This window comes from Rattus norvegicus, chromosome 1 (genome assembly GCF_036323735.1).
Source record: "Rattus norvegicus strain BN/NHsdMcwi chromosome 1, GRCr8, whole genome shotgun sequence".
NCBI lineage: Eukaryota > Metazoa > Chordata > Mammalia > Rodentia > Muridae > Rattus > Rattus norvegicus.
Window position 1 is genome coordinate 167,799,361 of NC_086019.1, and position 27,041 is coordinate 167,826,401.

Genomic DNA, 27,041 nt, shown 5'->3' on the forward strand with positions numbered 1-27,041 from the left:
TAGGTATATTGACCTAAAATTTACAGTGCAAGACATGGAGTCTCAAAGATATTAATAAGGCATGCAAGAACTGACTCGTGCACACTAAACAAGAAAAGGAAACAACGGAAAATGCATGATGCCCTTAAGCATTATAAGACATTTAGACTAGTGCTTTGATGAAGTGAGACTGAAAAGTTTGAGTCAAAGGAAATATATACCCTGATGTACTGATTTAAAAGAGACAGTATCTTGAGTATCAGAATACTTCTATCAAGGAACTCCTGATCCATTTCTGACCTTTCCTCAGGAGAGAAAATTTAGGCACCTGCCTAGAGAACTCTTATTTTCCACAGTGGCCAGTATCACTTGCTGGTGGCTGGTCATTACTGCAATTCAAAGTTTCATAAATATAACTAGACCTACTTCTCATAGTTTGTCTTAGTAACATAATAATCTCCATTCACAGATTTTAAGGGTCAAGCTCAACACTTTCACCTTCTAGAAAGCAGAAGCCTGAAATCAAGTCAACCACCAATCAAGGCCTCAACCTCTTTCCAGGACATTTCCCAGCATGCCGAGCTTCATTGCTTCCAGAAGCGCTTCAGACATGCGTTCTTCATCTGATGACAGGGGGTACATGGTACCCTCAGCAGCAGAGGGTCCCTCATATCTCAGCAAGTGAGATCTCATCCCCATGCTGAGTAGAGGAAGTTTTCTCACATTAGCAAGCAGAGTCACATGCCCTCTTCTTGAGAGGTGTTTTTCTCTTTGATAAGATAATTAGATTCACTGTCTCCTCAGGGAGGGCTCCAGGGGTGTCACAAACACACATTAGTGTTCTGTCCTCATTTCTGCTGAGTTCACTCAGGCATGTACTCCGAAAGATTTATATTCTTGCCCATCACCCACTCACACATTGAACCTCACAGTCCACTGTTTAGATAACCAATGGTGGAGGGATTTTCTGAAAGAACACAGACCTGGTCTGTACTCAGAAACATTCCAGTGAGCAAAGTGCTCCTTCCCATCACCCTCTGATGCAGACTTGTTCTGTACTTGCCTCGCTCCTCTGTGTGTAAAGCCCAAAGGGATCCTACAAGAGATCCTGATGAAAGCTGAGCCCATCTTACAGATGATTTACGGAAGTAAAGGCACATCCTTCTGTATTCTCAATGCTTTGTTGTTTAAGTGGTAGAAATGAGATTTAGGAGTCTTTATCACGTGCCTGGTTCTATGTACAATTAAAATCATTTTTCTTTAATTCCTATCTTTAGCCGCCACTGGAAATTAACTATAAATATACTTAAATTTACAGAATGCCTAGTCAATTTGTTTAATTAATTTTAGCCTTTCTAATGAATGCCTTCTTTCTCTAGAGAAAGGGTAACAATACATTCTTGAAAGTTAAATACCATTAGATCAATAGGAGAAATCAATTTGACTTGTGATTAGTACAGCCACTTGTCATATTGTCTTCTATATACACTTGCCTACAAATCCTGACAGATTTTATATTGCGCTGATGGTCACATTGAATTGATCATAACATAGGAGAGATATAAATTGGTAGGCTATAACAGACAAAAAAAAATCTGGTGTCTTTTTATCTATAACAAGTTACATTTTATGTCAGGTTATATCCGTGGCACTGACAAACCAAAGTCCTCAGAGGAGTCCAAGCACAGGAAAATGTTCAACAGCAGTCAGTTCACCCCAGAATATTTTCTGCTGACTGGTTTCCCTGGTCTGGAAGCATGGTACCCTTGGCTGATCTTGCCATTCTGCTTCACGTATGTTATAGGCATTGTGGGCAACACCCTCATTCTGACTGTGATCAGGAAAAACAGTTCTCTGCACCAGCCGATGTTCTTGTTCCTGGCTATGCTGGCCTTCTCCGAGCTCGGTGTCTCTGCTTCAACCCTGCCCACGGTGCTAAGCATCTTTCTATTTGGTGCCAATAAAATCTGCTTTGAAGCCTGCCTTTTGCAGATGTTCTCCATACATTCATTTTCCATCATGGAGTCAGGAGTTCTTCTAGCCATGTCTGTGGATCGCTTTGTTGCCATCTACAACCCACTCCGCTACACTACCATCCTGACTCTGCCCCGTATTGCTGGTACCGGTGTTACACTTGGACTGAAAAGTCTGTTGCTCATGTTCCCCCTGCCTTTTCTCCTAAAGTCTCTGCCTTTCTGCAGCCACAATGTGCTCTCCCATTCCTATTGTCTGCACTCAGATCTAATCCAGCTGCCCTGTGGGGACACTCGTCCCAACAGCATTTTGGGGCTCTGCATCGTGACTTCCACTTTTGGGCTGGACTCACTGCTCATTGTTGTCTCTTATGTGCTGATCCTGTACACAGTACTTAACATTACCTCTGGGGAGGGGCGGAGGAAAGCTCTCAATACTTGTGTGTCACATATGTGTGCAGTTCTGGTGTACTACGTGCCTATGATCAGCGTGGCTCTGGTGCATCGCTTCATGAAGCATGCTGTACCTGCTGTCCGCCTGCTTCTGGCCAACATCTATCTTCTGGTACCACCAATGCTCAACCCCATCATCTACAGTGCTAAGAACAGGCAGATTCGCCAGGGGTTAATACAACTCTTTCTTCAAAGAAAATATTAAAAGGCATTGGCCCACCTATTAGAGCCCCCCAAAACCAGTCATATCACTAAAAGTAGGAGTGTGTGTGTGTGTGTGTGTGTGTTAGAGAAAGAGAGAGAGAGAGAGAGAGAGAGAGAGATTAGTTTACAATGCTAGAAAACTTGAAAGTACCTCATGTTAATGAATGTATAGATAACAAACATTGCCTTGCAGCACATGTGTCAATCTAAATTGATAGTTCATTGGTTCTTAATCTAACAGTTCTGATGCTCAGCCTTGGTCTGTTTCCTTATCATAGCAGATACTTAAATGCAAAATTCTCTCTAGCACTATTCAAGATAGTGTATTTGTGTTGCTCAAACAAGAATATAACAGGGCTGTAGATGGCTCATCCGTTAAGAGCACAGACTACTCTACTGAGGGACAAAATTTGTTTGCCAGAACCTACTCAACTACCTGCAACTGCAACTCCAGCTCCAGGGGATATTTTAATGTTCTCTTTTCAAATTTGGAAGGATCCACAGCAGGAGCTGGAGAAATGGATGTGGTTAAGAGCACTGACTGCTCTTCCAGAGGTCCAAATCCCAGCCACCACATGGTGGCTCACAACCATCTATGATGGGATCCGATGCCCTTTTCTGGTGTGTCTGAAGACAGCTACAGTGTACTCAGACATTAAATAAATAAATAAATAAATAAATAAATAAATAAATAAATAAATAAATAAATAAATGAATAATGGATAAATATGTAAACTAGGGTTTAACTGTACCGTGGAACGTTCTATATTAGTCAAAATGATGCTTCAGTCTTATAGGTACTCAAAAGTTAAGCAAGAAATTGCAAATTATATACTAAAAATGGTTATAAATTAATCAATATGTCTATTTATTTTTAAAACACATTCAATTTATAATAATAATGGTTATCTGGGGGAAGCCGACCATAGTAAAGAAAAGAACAAAGAGAAATAACACTTACAGATACTCTGAGGTTTTTTTCAAAAATAAGTTATCCAATTATTTCTTTGTTGCCATAATTTTTTTCATCTTTATTAACTTGGGTATTTCTTATTTACATTTCGATTGTTATTCCCTTTCCCAGTTTACAGGCCAACATCCCCCTAACCCCTCCTCTATGGGTGTTCCCCTCACCATCCTTCCCCCATTACCGCCCTCTCCCCAACAATCACGTTCACTGGGGGTTCAGTCTTGGCAGGACCAAGGGCTTCCCCTTCCACTGGTCCCTTACTAGGCTATTCATTGCTACCTATGATGTTGGAGCCCAGGGTCAGTCCATGTATAGTCTTTGGATAGTGGCTTAGTCCCTGGAAGCTCTGGTTGGTTGGCATTGTTGTTCATATGGGGTCTCAAGCCCCTTCAAGCTCTTTCAGTCCTTTCTCTGATTCCTTCATTGGGGTCCCGTTCTCAGTTCAGTGGATTGCTGCAGGCATTCGCCTATGTATTTGCTGTATTCTCGGTGTGTCTCTCAGGAGAGATCTACATCCAGTTCCTGTCAGCCTGCACTTCTTTGCTTCATCCATTTTATGTAGTTTGGTGGCTGTATATGTATGGGCCACATGTGGGGCAGGCTCTGAATGGGTGTTCCTTCTGCCTCTGTTCTAAACTTTGTCTTCCTATTTCCTTCCAATAGTATTCTTCTTCCCCTTTTAGAGAAGGAGTGAGGCATTCACATTTTGGTCATCCTTCTTGATTTTCATGTGTTCTGTGGATCTAGGATAATTCGAGCATTTGGGCTAATATCCACTTACCAATGAGTGCATACCATGTGTGTTTTTCTGTGATTGGGTTACCTCACTCGGGATGATACTTTCCAGTTCCATCCATTTGCCTATGAATTTCATAAAGTCATTGTTTTTGATAGCTGAGTAGTATTCCATTGTGTAAATGTACCACATTTTCTGTATCCATTCCTCTCTTGAAGGGCATCTGGGTTCTTTCCAGCTTCTGGCTATTATAAATAAGGCTGCTATGAACATAATGGAGCATGTGTCTTTGTATATGTTGGGGCATCTTTTGGGTATATGCCCAAGAGAGGTATAGCTGGGTCCTCAGGTAATTCAATGTCCAATTTTCTGAGGAACCTCCAGACTGATTTCCAGAATGGTTGTACCAGTCTGCAATCCCACCAACAATAGAGGAGCATTCCTCTTTCTCTACATCCTCGGCAGCATCTGCTGTCACCTGAGTTTTTGATCTTAGCCATTCTCACTGGTGTGAGGTGAAATCTCAGGGTTGTTTTGATTTGCATTTCCCTTGTGATTAAAGATGTTGAACATTTCTTTAGGTGTTTCTCAGCCATTTGGCATTCCTCGCTGTGAATTCTTTGTTTAACTCTGAATCCCAATTTTTTTCTTTTTTTTTCAGAGCTGGGGACTGAACCCAGGGCCTTGCTCTTGCTAAGCAAGCGCTCTACCACTGAGCTAAATCACCAACCCCCTGAATCCCATTTTTAATGGGGTTATTTGTCACGCTGCAGTCAAACTTCTTGAGTTCTTCGTATATTTTGGATATAAGCCCTCTGTCAGTTGTAGGATTGGTAAAGATCTTTTCCCAATCGGTTGGTTGCCATTTTGTCCTAACCACAGTGTCCTTTGCCTTACAAAAGCTTTGCAGTTTTATGAGATCCCATTTGTCGATTCTTGATCTTAGAGCATAAGCCATTGGTGTTTTGTTCAGGAAATTTTCTCCAGTGCCCATGTGTTTAAGATGCTTCCCCACTTTTTCTTCTACTAGTTTGAGTGTATCTGGTTTGATGTGGAGGTCCTTGATCCACTTGGACTTAAGCTTTGTACAGGGTGATAATCATGGATTTATCTGTATTCTTCTACATGCTGACCTCCAGTTGAACCAGCACCATTTGCTGAAAATGCTATCTTTTTTCCGTTGGATGGTTTTGGCTCCTTTGTCAAAAATCAAGTGACCATAGGTGTGTGGGCTCATTTCTGGGTCTTCAATTCTATTCTACTGGTCTATCTGTTTGTCTCTGTACCAATACCATGCAGTTTTTATCACTATTGCTCTGTAATACTGCTTGAGTTCAGGGATAGTGATTCCCCCTGAAGTCCTTTTATGGTTGAGGGTAGTTTTAACTATCCTGTTTTTTTGTTTTTTGTTTTTTTGGTTTTTTTTTTTTTTTGTTATTCCAGATGAATTTGCAAATTTTTCTGCCCAACTCTCTGAAGAATTGGATTGGTATTTTGATGAGGATTGCATTGAATCTGTAGATTGCTATTGGTAAAATGGCCATTTTTACTATATTAATCCTGCCAATCCATGAGCATGGGAGATCTTTCCATCTTCTGAGATCTTCTTCAATTTCTTTCTTCAGGGGCTTGAAGTTATTATTATACAGATATTTTATTTGCTTGGATAAAGTCACACCGAAGTATTTTATATTATTTGGGACTATTATGAAGGGTGTCGTTTCCCTAATTTCTTTCTCGGCTTGTTTCTCTTTTGTGTAGAGGAAGGCTACTGATTTATTTGAGTTAATTTTATGCCCAGCCACTTTGCTAAAGGTGTTTATCAGGTTTACTAGTTCTCTGGTGGAACTTTTGTGATCACTTAAATATACTATCATAACATAACTGCAAATAGTGTTATTTTGACTTCTTCTTTTCCAATCTGTATCCCTTTGATCTCCTTTTGTTGTCTGATTGCTCTGGCTAGAACTTCAAGAACTATATTGAATAAGTAGGGAGAGAGTGGGCAGCCTTGTCTAGTCCCTGATTTTAGTGGGATTGTTGCCATAATTTTATCTTTCCTCACAGCTTATGTATAAGATATAGACATAGGTATAGATATAAAACTTATTCAAACCTTGGGACAATTAGAAGCACAGATTCATGTGGCTGAACGTATATATGGCTAATGACACAGTGAAGTATGTTGGACATTTATAGGCTTGTATATGCTAGAAAATAAGTTATCTAGCCTGCAAAGGCTTATGGATATAGGGGTGACCAAACACTCCCTGGCTAGTTTTGGAGCTACCCCACAAGAGTAAATTCAGGCTTAGTACTGCAAACCTGGTCCAAACCCCACAATTTGAGAGGTCACAGACTCTTGGAAGAAAACCTACTGTTGTTGTTTTGCTAATAATGGTCATCTTATCAGGCTGCTTCCCAAGTACCTGTCATATACTACAGATTAGGGATACTCTCAACTTTGATCAGAGCAATGTATTTTCCCATGGGAAATGGTTTGTAACAAGACTCAACTGATCAGAGAGCTGAGGGTAGATGACAAGGAATACTTAGTAGTCAATAGGCCATTGGCAGCTCAGGGAACATCACAAGAAAAGGGGCAGAAAGAAGATAGAGTCACAGACAGGGAAGAGTACTATAAACTGTTACCTTCTGGACATGTCAGATTTCACACTCATAAACTCACAGTAGCTGTGGTAATATGCACAAAATTAAGCCAATTAAAACTACAGTAGAAGAAGGGAGAACTTCCAAGTTCCCATCTCTTGCTGAAGAGAGCTATTGGCAATCAATGGCTTCTGGCAGTAGGAGAGTCACTTTTCCTTGAAAGTGGGGTCACTTTTAGGCTGTCTGTGCAAAGGTAAATGTTTCTACTCATGTGCAAATACGGATCTTACAAATTAACTTTATGGATTATTATCTTTAAAAAGGATAAGAAATTGGGAAGGATATTTGTTGGGAGAGAGTTGGAGGGAATTAGAGGAAGGATTGTGGGTAAATAGGATGAAGATAAGTGTTTAAATTAGTGAAATTTTAAAAATTAAATTACTATTTAAATGGCATCAAAATTTGCTGTAGATACACACTGAGATAATGAAGTGAAGAGCAAAAGACATGGGTATGCACACTAGACATTCTCAGTCAGCCTGGGATTTTGAAATATGAAGTTTCAGAAGAACTTGCACTAAGCTGACATCATTGTAACATAATAGACCAGATGTTGATAAACTTTCTTTTAAATATTTTTGACCAGATTTTCAAATGTTCTATTCATCTGTAGTCACTTCCAGCAGTCACCAGGATGGCTTCCCATTCCACGCTGCTAACAGTAGGTTTTCCTCTTTGTTCTCACATTTAACTAGTCATCCACAAACTATATGTCTTAATGTCTGTCAACCCAAGACTGTTTCAAGCCCAGCAAGGCATGGACTTCATCTCCTTTTTGTCTCTCACTGTGTCTATGCACTGGTCTGTCTCTGTAGTGCCTGGAATATAGTAGACACTTAATAAATACTTGGTACGTGATCAAATACATTTCTGGCTGAATGAACACGATAGATAGATAGATAGATAGATAGATAGATAGATAGATAGATAGATAGATATAGACAGACAGAGAGACAGATAGATGATAAATATTTGACCTTTGTGTTCTTATTCTTCTACTGGCTGCATCATTCCAATTCATGATACTTCATGTCTCTTATTCTTTGTCCTTTTTTTCATTTATTTTTTGACTTCTCTTATTTACATTTGTATTTTTGTTATTCACCAACTTCATAAATGTACACAATATGTTCTGATTACTCTCTCCCTTAAACCTTCTCTGAACCCCTTTTCATCCCCATCCATATCCCTCACTGCTCAGTTTTTTTTATTGATGCATGTGAGGGGAGGAGTAATCATTGTCTTCAATGATATATTCACTGACGACCTCAAAAGACTTCAATAATATATTGTTCCACTTCAATGTGCTCAGATGTATGACCTAGTTAAACTAAGTGGGTCACAAAATATTTTTTTTCACTTTTCTCACTTACTTTCTAAGGAAATACTAAAAAAAGAAAACCTACAGACAAAGCAAAAGAACAAAAAATATGGGGGAAGGCTGGTTTAAAAAAAGTAACACTGAACTTATAAATAAGTACTCATAGTCTTGGTATAAACCTGACTTTCAATGGACATTCCCAGAAATATTTGGGAGACTTTTGAAAAGACACATGCATGGTTTAATCTAACCATAGTTGGGTAATCTGTGGTTATATCTGAAGACTTAGTATGGTATATTTGGAGAGAGATTACTGTTGTTGCTCTTGTTGTTGTTATATATCCTAATCATGATTTCCCTTCCCTCCTCTCTTCCCAATCTCTTTACCAAACCTCCATCCCTCCCAATACAATCCACTCTTGTTCAGTTTCTCTTCAGTAAAGACTGTCCTCCACGGATGTCAACCAGCCATGGCATATTAAGTTGCAGTAAGACTAATCATCGCCTCTCCTATTAAGGCTTGACAAGGCAACCTGGTTAGAGGAAAGGGTCCCAAAGGCAGACAACAGAGTCAGAGATATCCCCTGCTCTCACTGTTAGGAATCCCACAAGACACTCAAGCTGGGCACCTGTAACATATGTACAGAGGGCCTCAATCAGGGCCCAGGATAGGTGATTCTTAGGTTTTCTTGTGGTTTCCTTTACCCCTCTCCCTCTTACAATCTTCTTTGGAGAATGTTAAGGGGGAAGAGAATGTATGGGACATCTGTTAAAATTACAAAGACTTCAAAACATCGTATTCAATCTCGTATTAACTAATAGTATTATTCAGGAGGTAATGGCGAAGAAAACCTTCAAATTTATAGGCACATAACTTTAAAAATTTATACCATTAAACAACTTAATAATTTGCCATAAGATGTGGAGATAAATAGTTTAAGCTGAAAATTTGAACATGGGCTTTTCCCTAATATAGTTTTAACTTATTATAGTGGTCTGTGGCTCCTTTATCCATGGGAAAAACTCACTCCTTCTCATGGCTTCTGTCTTTTGCTAAGCCATCCATGGTACCCACTGTGCCCCACCTCTGTCCCACCGATTAAACCCCCTGTGGTAATGAAGAATGTAAATATTCTTTTCTCCTTTCTTCTGACACACTGAGATCCATCACATTCCATCACTTACTTACATTCTCTCCAACTTAGATTAGGAGCTCCTAAGAAAGATAAAAATAAAAGTAGGCTGTATTTTTCTTTCACGGCCTGTAATTTACTCTAGAGATCTCCATTGTCTTCTTCTTCTTGCTGCTGCTGTTGTCTCACATCATCTGTTCTGAAGATGAATTAACCACAATAACATTCTTAGAAAACATTCCTGCATTTCCTTGCATTTCTAAAGTAACATTTCCTGGAAGACTCCATTGGAGTTCACATTTATGTTTCAGTGTGATCTTTAAATATCTTTTCTTTGCAGAATGATAGAGTGTGCGCTGACTGTGTAAGAGGTCAGAATACCTCTTCATATTTGCTCTGCTCTTACAGACTTTCACCTAATTTTTCTACTTTTTTAAAGTCTCTCAGACCACTCTTGGTTTATTATATCTAAATTTTGTATATATTTGTGTATATGCTATCATTTAAAGCATTTTTTGCTAACTATATAATTATACACAGCCTTCTCCTCTCTTGGAAAACTAATTGCACAAAGAAGACACTTCTAAAAAAATTTTTAGTAAATCTTAAAATTGGATTATGGTGAATTTTAAGTCAAAATGTGTTTAGATAGTATTTTATCTGTAACTGATGCAATAATTACACATACTTACATTATCTTTCAGACAGTTAACTACTAGATAATTGAATCAAGATAATGTACCATATCCATGCTTTAGCCTTTCTGTGAGGTGATGGGATTCACAATCCTGTTTGCTCTTTATTTTAAAAGAGACAATGTATTAAAATAGGTAATTATAGTTATCCTAGTATGCAGTAATAGAATGCCAGGATTTGTTCTTCTTTTTAACTATAAAATTATGTATTTGACCAAAGTTTTTCTCATCCCCCATCATTCCCTTGTTTTCTTTAGCCTTTTCTAATTTTTAATCTAACTTTAATTTCTATATGACTATTTTTAGATAACATAATGTCCTCCAAGTGTTTGCTTTCATTTTCCATTGTAAGGATATAAAATGTTCTAAGTAATTTCTATATATTCCTTATTTAATTATCATATATGATAACTCTATCCATACTCATTTTCATACCCATGTTTAATTTCCTTAGAGGTATCTGATATTACGAAAGCAGTATGATTACTTAGATAATTGCTCTTCAGGGAACCTGACTCTGTCTCTTTTACTCCACAGATGGAGCTTCTGATTGGCTTTAAAAGATGCAAGGCATCATTCTAGCCACAGACCTATGAAGCTAAGGAGGCATGGGCCAAGAACTTGCCAAAGTGAGGCTCTCTGGTCACATCCAGTATTAAGAGGTAAGTGCTCAAGCCTGTGTTCTCCCAGCCTTGCATCCTAAAGCAGCTTCAGCAAGATTTTAACCTCCTAGGGTTGGGGATTTGGCTCAGTGGTAGAGCGCTTACATAGCAAGCACAAGGTCCTGGGTTCAGTCCCCAGCTCCGGAAAAAAAAAGATTTTAACCTCCTACCACATATATATCAGAGGACATCAATGGGAGGAGAGGTCCTTGGTCCTGGGAAGTCCTGATGCACCAATGTAGGGCAAGCAGGTGGGAGAGAGTGGGTGGGTAGGAGAGCACCCTCATAGAAGCAGGGGGAGGGAGGATAGGATAGGGGGTTTCAAGATGGGAAACCAGAAAAAGAGCTAACATTTGAAATGTAAATAAATAAAATATCCAATAAAAATATAAATAAATAAAAAGATATCAACCTTCACCCCTGGTCAGAGCTCTGTAGCTTTGTCTCTAAACATGTGAGGTGGAAAAACAAGAAGACTAAAGTCAGCTAAGGGCAAGTTAACAAAACAAGATCATAGGTCATAGGTTCTAGAAATCGTTCTTCTAGTGTAACACTTCTGGTATGTACTTCTTGTGTACCACTCATGCATCTTGTCAGGATGCTCATCTATAATGGAAACTGCATGTTTTCTTGCTTCCCACATAAATGCAGTGATAGTTTCAGTCAGACAGTGATAGGAGAGAATAGTGTATTTTGATACCTGCGGATAAACTGATCTCTCAGAGAATACTTCATAAAAGAAGATTGTTTGCAAGAAATACTAACACTTACTCATTGCTAAAAGCTTATGATGAATGTTCAGACATATTGTCTGAGGTAGATAGTAGCATTTCTGTCTTGAACAGTAAAGAAGCAAATATACACATGAGTGGAAGACACACTTTACACAGGAGTCTCCTTCCATTCTGTCCAGTTCCAAGACCATGGGACTCAGTGTATCACATTCTTATCTTTCTGTTGATATTCTCTGAATCATTATTCTATTCTGTGCTGTTGGGTTTTTGTCTTCATAACTAAAATGATCCCTTTTTATCAACTCCCATCCTTTAAAACACGTCCTAAATTCAGGAGCACAACTATGTTAAGTGATCTTGCAAGAACACATGCTCCTGTATGACTGCAGGGATTGGAGAAGAGGGATGAGAAAAAACACAAAAATGCAAGTGCAATAGAAAAAAATCATCAGAGAACAAAGGGCAGGGAAAGTAAGGAAAGAGGGAGCCTCGTTCTCAGAATCTACCAAGATCAGTCTATTCACTATCAGGTTTCTCGAGTTGTGGCAGGCAATATATGTCTGCAGCAGGATCAAGGATTCAGTAAAGCAAGTCACGAGGAAGAGCTTTTCAGTCCAGGAGGTTCACACTTGACCCACTTAAGGAACTAAATGTTGAGGCTTGTGTTTGAACATATCTGTGTGTGTACAATCACTTGTTCTGAGGTCATTGATTTGCTCCTTACTGTCTCCACCTTAAGCTGCAGCACAGCCCACAGTGCAGATCTTTCCCAAACCCGATACCTGCTGAGTTAACCTGCATCAGAAAGTGATGAGTGCCAGGATCCCATGTGCAGGAGCAAAATGAGAGCTGTGCTTTTCCATATCTATCTTTGATTTTTCATAAAAGATCTAAAAGACTATGATTTTTAATATCCCAATATATCCACAGTTTTCATTTTCTCAGCCTGCTATATCACACGTGGACCAGGGCAGTGACTTTTTTTCCTGTTAAGCATGGTCATCCTGTTGACATTACTTACAGTATCATCATCTACAAAGTTCACAGTTAAAAACCGCAAAATTAATTTACAAAGAAAATTACAAAAAGTATAATGGTTTACGTTGATTTATGAATTTATGTTGGCTCACATGCATAGCTATCCTCAATTGCACACATTCCACAGGCGGCAAGTTAGAAACCCCTACAAGATATATCTCTCTTCTCTACTTAACCTGGAAACTTTCTGCTGATCCTCAGATCTGAACTGAAATGGTTTATTGTAAGTAAAGCTTTCTCTGGGTTTAAAACTAAATTAATTTCTTTTAGAACTTTATCACAGAATCCTGAACTTTTCCATCCCAGGATGTAATATGCATGAGAAGAAGGCTTTGGGATACTCAATGAAAGTGTCTGAGCAGCAGAACAAGTACATGTGCTCTCTGTTTTATGGCTAAAAGTTCCAGAGACTTCCTGAGTAAGTCCAGAACTCTATACTTTCTTCATCATATATGGTGACTGGTGGAGAAAAATGCTAATTGGGTATAGGCCAGTAATTCAGAGAGAACTTAGTAATACCTCACTTAGAATAATGAATTCTCTGCATGGCTTCATAAAAGAGTCACACAAGATAATTTGTAACTTAGGCTTGCATGTGTGTGTACGAGTAGATAAGCAGAGAGCCGGGAAAGGAGAGGATGCATTCATGAATGAGGTAAAAATCTACCATGAGATATTCTCTCCTATACTCCCTGTTCAGAATGTGTTTGTAATATTCTACTGGCCCAGACAACATTCTGCTAGGAAGGTGCTTTCACATCTGATGACAACATTTTCTGTCCAGGAAGTCATCCTTACTGAATATGTGCGTAGACTATTAGTGTTGCTGTTGTGAGTTCAGTGTTGTATCTAAGATTAAAAAAATATCCTGACAAATAAGGTTAGCAGTTTTGGGGCTGGAAAGGTGGCTCAGAAGTTAAGAGCACTGACTGATCTTCCAGAAGTCCTCAGTTCAAATCCCAGAAACCACATGGTGGCTCACAACCATCGGTAATGAGACCTGATGCCGTCGTCTGGTGTATCTGAAAACAGCTACAGGGTACTTATAAATAATTTTTAAAAAAAGGTTAGCAGTTTTTAAAAGCGCCTGTCAAAAGATATTGGGTATTATCATCACAGTATTTTCATAAGCAGTAGTCTTTTACAAGTAAGCCAGCCTGGCTTCTAGTACATTATAAGTCACCCGGTCAACTGGGCAAAATAATTCCTCCAGGCTCTATTCAGTGACACAAATCAGCCTTCCCTTCATCCTCCATCATTCACTACCTACTCATTGGGTTTTTTAAAGTAGTTGTCTTGTACTTAAATATTTATTATTAACATCTGTTCACCTATTGCAAACATTAGTGCTTTATTCTGAGATTGCATATTAGTTGTCTCCCAAGTGGCTTCTATTAGCCAGGAGTGTCCCCACCAGCACAAGATGACCATTTCCTTCTTAGCAGTTTGGGTGTATACTTTTCTCCATCTGTAACTTCTTTGTAACAGAGAAAGAAACTCCTTGACAATGCAAAAATTTGGATGGGAATCAACTGACAACTGTGAAAAATAATATCTTTGGTCACATGAGTAAAAGTTTGTTTTCTTCTCTTTTGTTGGCTCCCAATTATTTTTTCACAACATAATATAATCTCAGTAGGTTTTTTTTGTGACTTTTGAGGTGGCACTTCCCCCACAAGATGAGATTTCAGCATGAAGAATTCCAGTAGCTCTGTGGGGTTCTTACCTACAACATTCATTTTGGTTGGCATCCCAGGACTGGAGACTGAGCACATCTGGATATCCATCCCCTTCTGCCTGATGTACATCATCATCTTCCTTGGGAATGGCACCATCCTTCATGTCATCAGAACAGAAGCTTCCCTGCATCAGCCTATGTATCTCTTTCTTGCCATCCTGGCATTGGCTGAGGTTGGTGTCTCTGCCTCCACTCTGCCAACCGTGCTAGGTCTCTTCCTTTTTGATACTACAGAGATTACCTTTGAAGCATGCCTTCTCCAAATGTTTTTCATTCATTCTTTCTCCATTATGGAGTCGGCTGTGTTGCTGGCCATGTCTGTGGACCGCTTTGTGGCCATCTACAGTCCACTACGTTATACAGCTATCTTGACACTGCCTCGCATCTTTCGCACAGGAGCTATCATTGGACTGAAAAGTGTTATACTAATGGCCCCATTGCCTGTACTGTTAAGGAGACTGCCCTTCTGTGGTCACAATGCCCTCTCTCATTCCTATTGTCTCCACCCTAACCTTATCCATCTTCCTTGTGGGGATATTTCTATCAACAATATCTATGGACTTTTCGTTGTTACCTCCACTTTTGGGATAGATTCATTGCTCATCGTGGTGTCCTATGGGCTTATACTCCATACTGTACTGGGAATTACCACTGGAGATGGGAGGAAGAAAGCACTCAACACATGTGGTTCACATATCTGTGCTGTGCTTGCTTATTATGTACCAATGATTGGCTTGTCTATGGTACATCGCTTTGCACATCATGTGTCTCCTCTGCTACAGACCATGATGGCCAATGCTTATCTCTTCTTCCCCCCTGTCATCAACCCCATTGTCTACAGCATTAAGACCAAGGAGATTCGTCGTGTCATCATTCGAATGCTGTCAGAAAAGAAGTTCAGAGTTTAGTGGAAGTTATTAAAACTGGGGGATGTTTAGTTGGCTTATATCATCATATGTGGTCCAGTTTCATGTGACATGTCTGATGTAAGCTTAAAACCCAATATCTAGGAACTGTGGGTGTACTCAGTGGTAAGGATTGCATATGTGTGTGTGTGTGTGTGTGTGTGTGTGTGTGTGTGTGTGCGTATCAGATATGCAACTTAGTATTCATGTGGGTCCCTCAAAAACTGGAGTGGATGCTGTTCCAAAAGCTGTTGCCTGTCTGTGGGATATGTTCTTCTACCAGAGTCAACTTATCTGGCCTCAGTGGGAAAGGGTGTGCTTAACCTCACAGAGACTTGATGTGTCACAGTAGGAGGATGCCCGTGGGCCCCCATCCATGCAGGGGAGAAAGAGAGGGGTATGGGGGAAGGATTGTGGGAGTGGATGACCATCGGGGGGTCAGTGAGTGGGAAGTAAAGTGAATAAGTAAAAAAATGAAATAAAATGTTTTTAAAAAGTGAACATTTCATAAACATCTAATACTTCCTGGTATCTTATTCAAGCATATTAAAAACAAGAGCTACAGTTTTCCCCTAACTGAGCCAGATTTCAGAATGACAACTATTAACAGATAGTTATTAACATATATTGACATATCAATGGAGCAAGAACTCAAACATCTTGCTCTTGCTAAAATTCAACCAAATAGAATGTACTGAACCCACTTGTAGAGCGTCAACACCAAGCAGTGACAAAAGATGCCAAGTTCCTCACTCACGGAAAAATACAAATATTTTCTCCATGTATTTTCTGTCTCTGCCACATTTTGTACTTCCTAAATAAAGTTTAGAATCAGTTTTAGTAAGAATTTATAATAGCCAATATATGCATTAGCACAGATAAAATAATATTCTGAATACAAATTTTAAACATTAAAAATCTTGCTTCCATGTTACACTTTAAGGACACTGATGACAGAGAAGGACTTCCTGGAGAAGTTATATCTGTGGCCTGACTGCCAAGTTTTTATTGGCCATCCATGGATACACTCTGAACTAGGAATCCGTAGTTGCTTAAGAGTACAGGCTAGGGTGTCTAGCTGGGGCCCAAACCTCGCGGCCCACAGCTCCCTGCTCCCACACCACATGGGACAGAGAGCTCACCACCTAGACGGGTGGGCACTCCTAAGACTGCAGCGCAGGAGAGGCTGCCAGTACTGCCCACGCCTGCCCACATCCATGGCCCAAGAGAAAACTGTATAGGGCCTCTGGGAACAGGAAGATAGGGGCACTCAACACTGCGGTCCAGACAAGGCCCAGATCTGAAAGGACCCAGGCAAACAGCTCCCTGCCCCCAAATCCCATGGGAGGGAGAGCTAGACCTTCAGAGGGGCAGACACACCTGGGAAGCCAGAGGAGACTACTCTCTGCCCACATTTATGACTCTAGAGGAAAATGCCTACCACCATCTGTGTCCCCTGTGCACAGGGTTCTGAGTGAAGGCGGGGAAGGCCCTTCTGGTTGTTGCCCTCATGGAGAGCTGAAACCTGGCTCTGAGAAGGGACTCCATGCCTGAGACCGGAGTTAAGACCAACTTTGCTGCTCCAAGTGACCTGCCTGGTGGACTCAGGACACATGGCCACAGGAACACCTGAAGACCAGTAGACAGGAACGAATACAGGCCTGAAAGCAGAACACTCTGCTCCCATAACTGACTGAAAGAAAACAGGAAAACAGGTCTACAGCATTCCTGACTCACAGGCCTATGGTACGGTCTAACCACTGTCAGAAATAGCAGAACAAGGTAACACCGGAGACAACATGATGGCGAAAGGCACGTGCAGGAAACCAAGCAACAGAAACCAAAACTACATGGCATCATTGGAGCCCAATTCTTCCACCACAGCAAACACTGAATATCCAAACACACCAGAAAAGCAAGATCTAGATTTAAAATTGCATTTGATCATGATGATGGAGGACTTCAAGAAAGACATAAAGAACTCCCTTAGAGAAATGCAGGAAAACACAAATAAACAAGCAGAAGCCTATAGAGAGGAAATGCAAAAATCCCTGAAAGAATTACAGGAAAACACAATCAAACAGGTGAAGGAATTAAAAATGGAAATAGAAGCAATAAATAAAGCACAAAAGGAGACAACCCTGGATATAGAAAACCAAAGGAAAAGACAAGGAGCTGTAGATACAAGCATCACCAACAGAATATAAGAGATAGAAGTGAGAATGTCAGGATAAGATGTTTCCATAGAAATCATCGACACAACCATCAAAGACAATGGAAAATGGAAAAAGCTACTGGCCCAAAACGTACAGGAAATCCAGGACTCAATGAGAAGATCAAACCTAAGGATAATAGGTATAGAAGAGAGTGAAGACTCCCAGCTCAAAGGACCAGTAAATATCTTCAACAAAATCATAGAAGAAAACTTCCCTAACCTAAAGAAAGAGATACCCATAAGCACACAAGAAGCCTACAGAACTCCAAATAGATTGGACCAGAAAAGAAAGTCCTCCTGTCAAAACACCAAATGTACAAAACAAAGAGAGAATATTAACAGCTCTAAGGGGAAAAGGTCAAGTAACATATAAAGGCAGACCTATCAGAATTACACCAGACTTCTAACCAGAGACTATGAAAGCCAGAAGATCCTGGACAGATGTCATACAGACCATAACAGAACACAAATGCCAGTCCAGGTTGCTGTACCCAGCAAAACTCTCAATTAACATAGATGGAGAAACCAAGATATTCCATGACAAAACCAAATTTACAAAATATCTTTCTACAAAACCAGCCCTACAAAGGATAATAAATGGTAAAGCCCAACACAAGGAGGCAAAAAACTGGAAAAAGCAAGAAACTAATCTTTTTGCAACAAATCAAAGAGAAGACAAGCACAAACATAATCTCACATTCAAACACGAATATAAGAGGAAGCAACAATCACTATTCCTTAATATCTCTCAACATCAATGGACTCAATTTCCCAATAAAAAGACACAGATTAACAAACTGAATACCCAATGAGGACCCAACATTTTCCTGCCTACAGGAAACATACCTCAGAGACAAAGAACGCACACATATACATGGAAGTTGAACAATGCTCTACCCAATGATAAACTGGTTAAGGAAAAAAATAAAGAAAGAAATGAAAGACTTCTTAGAATTTAATGAAAATGAAGGTACAACATACCCAAACTTATGGGACACAATGAAAGCTGTGCTAAGAGGAAAACACATAGCTCTGAGTGCCTGCAGAAAGAAACAGGAGAGAGCATATGTCAGCAGCTTGACAGCACACCTAAAAGCTCTAGAACAAAAAGAAGCAAACACATCCAGGAGGAGTAGAAGGCAGGAAATAATCAAACTCAGAGCTGAAATCAACCAAGTAGCAAAAAAAAGGACTATACAAAGAATCAACAGAACCAAAAGTTGGTTCTTTGAGAAAATCAACAAGATAGATAAACCCTTAGCCAGACTAACCAGAGGCACCTACATACATAAAAGAACTAACAGAGAGTGTGTCCAAATTAACAAAATCAGAAAGGAAAAGGGAGACATAACAACAGAATCTGAAAAACTTTTAAAAATCATCAGATTCAGACCCGGTGAGAGAGAGACCCAACCGCCTGGTCAGGTGGGCACTCCCGAGGCTGCAGAGCAGAAGAGACCACCAACACTGCTCACCCCTGCCCACATCCCTGGCCCAAGAGGAAACTGTATAAGGCCTCTGGGCTCCCGTGGGGGAGGGCCCAGGAGCGGCAGGACCCCTGCCAGAGACACCGCCGGACCCTGAAGGAAACAGACCGGATAAACAGTTCTCTGCACCCAAATCCCGTGGGAGGGAGAGCTAAACCTTCAGAGAGGCAGACAAGCCTGGGAAACCAGAAGAGACTGCTTCCTGCACACACATCTCGGACGCCAGAGGAAAAAGCCAAAGACCATCTGGAACCCTGGTGCACTGAAGCTCCCGGAAGGGGCGGCACAGGTCTTCCTGGTTGCTGCCGCTGCAGAGAGCCCCTGGGCAGCACCCCACGAGCAAACCTGAGCCTCGGGACCACAGGTAAGACCAAATTTTCTGCTGCAAGAAAGCTGCCTGGTGAACTCAAGACACAGGCCCACAGGAACAGCTGAAGACCTGTAGAGAGGAAAAACTACACGCCCGAAAGCAGAACACTCTGTCCCCATAACTGACTGAAAGGGAGGAAAACAGGTCTACAGCACTCCTGACACACAGGCTTATAGGACAGTCTAGCCACTGTCAGAAATAGCAGAACAAAGTAACACTAGAGATAAGCTGATGGCGAGAGGCAAGCGCAGGAACCCAAGCAACAGAAACCAAGACTACATGCCATCATCGGAGCCCAATTCTCCCACCAAAACAAACATGGAATATCCAAACACACCAGAAAAGCAAGATCTAGTTTCAAAATCATATTTGATCATGATGCTGGAGGACTTCAAGAAAGACATGAACACACTTAGGGAAGCACAGGAAAACATTAATAAACAAGTAAAAGCCTACAGAGAGGAATCGCAAAAATCCCTGAAAGAATTCCAGGAAAACACAATCAAACAGTTGAAGGAATTAAAAATGGAAATAGAAGCAATCAAGAAAGAACACATGGAAACAACCCTGGATATAGAAAACCAAAAGAAGAGACAAGGAGCTGTAGATACAAACTTCACCAACAGAATACAAGAGATGGAAGAGAGAATCTCAGGAGCAGAAGATTCCATAGAAATCATTGACTCAACTGTCAAAGATAATGTAAAGCGGAAAAAGCTACTGGTCCAAAACATACAGGAAATCCAGGACTCAATGAGAAGATCAAACCTAAGGATAATAGGTATAGAAGAGAGTGAAGACTCCCAGCTCAAAGGACCAGTAAATATCTTCAACAAAATCATAGAAGAAAACTTCCCTAACCTAAAAAAAGAGATACCCATAGACATACAAGAAGCCTACAGAACTCCAAATAGATTGGACCAGAAAAGAAACACCTCCCGTCACATAATTGTCAAAACACCAAACGCACAAAATAAAGAAAGAATATTAAAAGCAGTAAGGGAAAAAGGTCAAGTAACATATAAAGGGAGACCTATAAGAATCACACCAGACCTCTCGCCAGAAACTATGAAGGCCAGAAGATCCTGGACTGATGTTATACAGACCCTAAGAGAACACAAATGCCAGCCCAGGTTACTGTATCCAGCAAAACTCTCAATTAACATTGATGGAGAAACCAAGATATTCCATGACAAAACCAAATTTACTACAAATCCAGCACTACAAAGGATAATAAATGGTAAAGCCCAACATAAGAAGGCAAGCTATACCCTAGAAGAAGCAAGAAACTAATCGTCTTGGCAACAAAACAAAGAGAATGAAAGCACACAAACATAACCTCACATCCAAATATGAATATAACGGGAAGCAATAATCACTATTCCTTAATATCTCTCAATATCAATGGCCTCAACTCCCCAATAAAAAGACATAGATTAACAAACTGGATACGCAACGAGGACCCTGCATTCTGCTGCCTACAGGAAACACACCTCAGAGACAAAGACAGACACTACCTCAGAGTGAAAGGCTGGAAAACAACTTTCCAAGCAAATGGTCAGAAGAAGCAAGCTGGAGTAGCCATTCTAATATCAAATAAAATCAATTTCCAACTAAAAGTCATCAAAAAAGATAAGGAAGGACACTTCATATTCATCAAAGGAAAAGTCAACCAAGATGAACTCTCAATCCTAAATATCTATGCCCCAAATACAAGGGCACCTACATACGTAAAAGAAACCTTACTAAAGCTCAAAACACACATTGCACCTCACACAATAATAGTGGGAGATTTCAACACCCCACTCTCATCAATGGACAGATCATGGAAACAGAAATTAAACAGTGATGTAGACAGACTAAGAGAAGTCATGAGCCAAATGGACTTAACGGATATTTATAGAACATTCTATCCTAAAGCAAAAGGATATACCTTCTTCTCAGCTCCTCATGGTACTTTCTCCAAAATTGACCATATAATTGGTCAAAAAACGGGCCTCACCAGGTACAGAAAGATAGAAATAATCCCATGCGTGCTATCGGACCACCACGGCCTAAAACTGGTCTTCAATAACAATAAGGGAAGAATGCCCACATATACGTGGAAATTGAACAATGCTCTACTCAATGATAACCTGGTCAAGGAAGAAATAAAGAAATTAAAAACTTTTTAGAATTTAATGAAAATGAAGATACAACATACTCAAACTTATGGGACACAATGAAAGCTGTGCTAAGAGGAAAACTCATAGCGCTGAGTGCCTGCAGAAAGAAACAGGAAAGAGCATATGTCAGCAGCTTGACAGCACACCTAAAAGCTCTAGAACAAAAAGAAGCAAATACACCCAGGAGGAGTAGAAGGCAGGAAATAATCAAACTCAGAGCTGAAATCAACCAAGTAGAAACAAAAAGGACCATAGAAAGAATCAACAGAACCAAAAGTTGGTTCTTTGAGAAAATCAACAAGATAGATAAACCCTTAGCCAGACTAACGAGAGGACACAGTGAGTGTGTCCAAATTAACAAAATCAGAAATGAAAAGGGAGACATAACTACAGATTCGGAGGAAATTCAAAAAATCATCAGATCTTACTATAAAAACCTATATTCAACAAAATTTGAAAATCTTCAGGAAATGGACAATTTCCTAGACAGATACCAGGTATCGAAGTTAAATCAGGAACAGATAAACCAGTTAAACAACCCCATAACTCCTAAGGAAATAGAAGCAGTCATTAAAGGTCTCCCAACCAAAAAGAGCCCAGGTCCAGACGGGTTTAGTGCAGAATTCTTTCAAACCTTCATAGAAGACCTCATACCAATATTATCCAAACTATTCCACAAAATTGAAACAGATGGAGCCCTACCGAATACCTTCTACGAAGCCACAATTACTCTTATACCTAAACCACACAAAGACACAACAAAGAAAGAGAACTTCAGACCAATTTCCCTTATGAATATCGACGCAAAAATACTCAATAAAATTCTGGCAAACCGAATTCAAGAGCACATCAAAACAATCATCCACCATGATCAAGTAGGCTTCATCCCAGGCATGCAGAGGGATGGTTTAATATACGGAAAACCATCAACATGATCCATTATATAAACAAACTGAAAGAACAGAACCACATGATCATTTCATTAGATGCTGAGAAAGCATTTGACAAAATTCAACACTCCTTCATGATAAAAGTCCTGGAAAGAATAGGAATTCAAGGCCCATACCTAAACATAGTAAAAGCCATATACAGCAAACCAGTTGCTAACATTAAACTAAATGGAGAGAAACTTGAAGCAATCCCACTAAAATCAGGGACTAGACAAGGCTGCCCACTCTCTCCCTACTTATTCAATATAGTTCTTGAAGTTCTAGCCAGAGCAATCAGACAACAAAAGGAGATCAAAGGGATACAGATCGGAAAAGAAGAGGTCAAAATATCACTATTTGCAGATGACATGATAGTATATTTAAGTGATCCCAAAAGTTCCACCAGAGAACTACTAAAGCTGATAAACAACTTCAGCAAAGTGGCTGGGTATAAAATTAACTCAAATAAATCAGTTGCCTTCCTCTATACAAAAGAGAAACAAGCCGAGAAAGAAATTAGGGAAACGACACCCTTCATAATAGACCCAAATAATATAAAGTACCTCGGTGTGACTTTAACCAAGCAAGTAAAAGATCTGTACAATAAGAACTTCAAGACACTGAGGAAAGAAATTGAAGAAGACCTCAGAAGATGGAAAGATCTCCCATGCTCATGCATTGGCAGGATTAATATAGTAAAAATGGCCATTTTACCAAAAGCAATCTACAGATTCAATGCAATCCCCATCAAAATACCAATCCAATTCTTCAAAGAGTTAGACAGAACAATTTGCAAATTCATCTGGAATAACAAAAAACCCAGGATAGCTAAAGCTATCCTCAACAATAAAAGGACTTCAGGGGGAATCACTATCCCTGAACTCAAGCAGTATTACAGAGCAATAGTGATAAAAACTGCATGGTATTGGTACAGAGACAGACAGATAGACCAATGGAATAGAATTGAAGACCCAGAAATGAACCCACACACCTATGGTCACTTGATTTTTGACAAAGGAGCCAAAACCATCCAATGGAAAAAAGATAGCATTTTCAGCAAATGGTGCTGGTTCAACTGGAGGTCAACATGTAGAAGAATGCAGATCGATCCATGCTTCTCACCCTGTACAAAGCTTAAGTCCAAGTGGATCAAGGACCTCCACATCAAACCAGACACACTCAAACTAATAGAAGAAAAACTAGGGAAGCATCTGGAACACATGGGCACTGGAAAAAATTTCCTGAACAAAACACCAATGGCTTATGCTCTAAGATCAAGAATCGACAAATGGGATCTCATAAAACTGCAAAGCTTCTGTAAGGCAAAGGACACTGTGGTTAGGACAAAACAGCAACCAACAGATTGGGAAAAGATCTTTACCAATCCTACAACAGATAGAGGCCTTATATCCAAAATATACAAAGAACTCAAGAAGTTAGACCGCAGGGAAACAAATAACCCTATTAAAAAATGGGTTTCAGAGCTAAACAAAGAATTCACAGCTGAGGAATGCCGAATGGCTGAGAAACACCTAAAGAAATGTTCAACATCTTTAGTCATAATGGAAATGCAAATCAAAACAACCCTGAGATTTCACCTCACACCAGTGCGATTGGCTAAGATCAAAAACTCAGGTGACAGCAGATGCTGGCGAGGATGTGGAGAAAGAGGAACACTCCTCCATTGTTGGTGAGATTGCAGGCTGGTAAAACCATTCTGGAAATCAGTCTGGAGGTTCCTCAGAAAATTGGACATTGAACTGCCTGAGGATCCAGCTATACCTCTCTTGGGCATATACCCAAAAGATGCCTCAACATATAAAAGAGACACGTGCTCCACTATGTTCATCGCAGCCTTATTTATAATAGCCAGAAGCTGGAAAGAACCCAGATGCCCTTCAACAGAGGAATGGATACAGAAAATGTGGTACATCTACACAATGGAATATTACTCAGCTATCAAAAACAACGAGTTTATGAAATTCGTAGGCAAATGGTTGGAACTGGAAAATATCATCCTGAGTGAGCTAACCCAATCACAGAAAGACATACATGGTATGCACTCATTGATAAGTGGCTATTAGCCCAAATGCTTGAATTACCCTAGATCCCTAGAACAAACGAAACTCAAGACGGATGATCAAAATGTGAATGCTTCACTCCTTCTTTAAATGAGGAAAAAGAATACCCTTGGCAGGGAAGGGAGAGGCAAAGATTAAAACAGAGACTGAAGGAACACCCATTCAGAGCCTGCCCCACAGGTGGCCCATACATATACAGCCACCCAATTAGACAAGATGGATGAAGCAAAGAAGTGCAGACCGACAGGAGCCGGATGTAGATCGCTCCTGAGAGACACAGCCAGAATACAGCAAATATAGAGGCGAATGCCAGCAGCAAACCACTGAACTGAGAATAGGTCCCCTATTGAAGGAATCAGAGAAAGAACTGGAAGAGCTTGAAGGGGCTCGAGACCCCAAAAGTACAACAATGCCAAGCAACCAGAGCTTCCAGGGACTAAGCCACTACCTAAAGACTATACATGGACTGACCCTGGACTCTGACCCCATAGGTAGCAATGAATATCCTAGTAAGAGCACCAGTGGAAGGGGAAGCCCTGGGTCCTGCTAAGACTGAACCCCCAGTGAACTAGTCTATGGGGGGATGGCGGCAATGGGGGGAGGGTTGGGATGGGAACACCCATAAGGAAGGAGAGGGGGGAGGGTGATGTTTGCCCGGAATCCGGGAAAGGGAATAACACTCGAAATGTATATAAGAAATACTCAAGTTAATAAAAAAAAAAAGAAAAAAAAAAGAAAACCATAAAAAAATATAAAGTTGACAGTTACATGTGAAAAAAATAAAATGTAAATAATAACCTAAAAAAAAATCATCAGATTCTTCTAAAAAACCCTATATTCAACAAAACTTAAAAATCTGGAGGAAATGAATAATTTCCCAGACAGATACAAGGTACTGAAGTTAAATCAGGAACAGATAAACCGTTTAAACAACCCCATAACTCCTAAAGAAATAGGAGCAGTCGTTAAAATTCTCCCAACCAAAAAGAGCCCAGGTCCAGACGGATTTAGTGCAGAATTCTATCAGACATTCATAGAAGACCTCATACCAATACTATCCAAACTATTCCATGAACTTGAAACAGATGGAGCGCTACCAAATTCTTTCTATGAAGCCACAATTACTCTTATACCTAAACCACACAAAGACCCAACAAAGAGAGAGAACTTCAGATCAATTTCCCTTATGAATATCGACGCAAAAATACTCAATAAAATTCTGGCAAACCAAATTCAAGAGCACATCAAAACAATCATCCACCATGATCAAGTAGGCTTCATCCCAGGCATGCAGGGATGGTTTAATATATGGAAAACCATCAACGTAGTCCACTGTATAAACAAACTGAAAGAACAAAACCACATGATCATTTCATTAGATGCTGAGAAAGCATTTGACAAAATTCAACACCCCTTCATGATAAAAGCCCTGGAAAGAACAGGAATCCAAGGCCCATACCTAAACATAGTAAAAGCCATATACAGCAAACCAGTCGCTAACATTAAACTAAATGGAGAGAAACTTGAACCAATCCCACTAAAATCAGGGACTAGACAAGGCTGACCACTCTCTCCCTACTAATTCAATATAGTTCTCGAAGTCATAGCCAGAGCCATCAGACAACAAAAGGAGATCAAAGGGATACAGATTGGAAAGGAAGAAGTCAAAATATCACTATTTGCAGATGATAGGATTGTATACTTAAGTGATCCTGAAGTTCCACCAGAGAACTACCTGATAAACAACTTCAGCAAAGTGGCTGGGTATAAAACTAACTCAATTAAATCAGTAGCCTTTCTCTGTACAAAAGAGAAACAAGCCGAGAAAGAAATTATGGAAATGACACCCTTCATAATAGCCCCAAATAATATATAATACCTCAGTGTGACTTTAACAAGCAAGTGAAAGATCTGTATGATAAGAACTTCAAGACTCTGAAGAAAGAAATTGAAGAAGATCTCAGAAGATGGAAAGATCTCCCATGCTTATGGATTAGCAGGATTAATATAGTAAAAATGGCCATTTTACCAAAAACGATCTACAAATTCAATGCAATCCCCATCAAAATACCAACCCAATTCTTCAAAGAGTTAGACAGAACAATTTCCAAAATCATCTGGAATACAAAAACCCAGGATAGCTAAAACTATCCTCTATAATAAAATCCTACTATAATAAAAAGTCTTCCGGGGGAATCACTATCCCTGAACTCAAGCAGTATTACAGAGCAATAGTGATAAAAACTGTATGGTATTGGTACAGACACATACAGATAGACCAGTGGAATAGAATTGAAGACCCAGAAATGAACCCACACACCTATGGTCACTTGATTTTTGACAAAGGAGCCAAAACCACCCAATGGAAAAAAGATAGCATTTTCAGCAAATGGTGCTGGTTCAACTGGAGGTCAGCATGCAGAAGAATGCAGATTGATACATTCTTATCACCCTGTACATAGCTTAAGTTCAAATGGATCAAGGGCCTCCATATCAAACCAGATACACTCAAACAAATAGAAAAAAATTTGGGGAAGAATCTCGAACACATAGGCACTGGGGAAAATTTCCTGAACAAAACAC

The 27,041-nt window shown here is 39.9% G+C and overlaps 3 protein-coding genes across 5 annotated transcripts in view; 2 read left to right on the plus strand and 1 right to left on the minus strand.

The window, feature by feature from the left end:
* Positions 1-27,041, minus strand: part of Hbe1 (hemoglobin subunit epsilon 1) — a 177,272-nt gene that overhangs the window by 104,541 nt on the left and 45,690 nt on the right. The window lies entirely within an intron of this gene.
* Positions 1,672-2,610, plus strand: Or51k2 (olfactory receptor family 51 subfamily K member 2). Its single transcript, NM_001001288.1, has one exon. The coding sequence runs from the start codon at positions 1,672-1,674 to the stop codon at positions 2,608-2,610; it is 939 nt and encodes a 312-aa protein (NP_001001288.1).
* On the plus strand, positions 14,261-15,214 carry Or51k7 (olfactory receptor family 51 subfamily K member 7). The gene has a single exon (NM_001000160.1). It carries the CDS (start codon positions 14,261-14,263, stop codon positions 15,212-15,214), a length of 954 nt encoding a protein of 317 aa, NP_001000160.1.

Excerpts from the sequence above, each read along its gene's own strand:
- Or51k2 (NM_001001288.1), top strand. The coding sequence starts at position 1,672 with ATGTTCAACAGCAGTCAGTTCACCCCAGAATATTTTCTGCTGACTGGT.
- Or51k7 (NM_001000160.1), top strand. The coding sequence starts at position 14,261 with ATGAAGAATTCCAGTAGCTCTGTGGGGTTCTTACCTACAACATTCATT.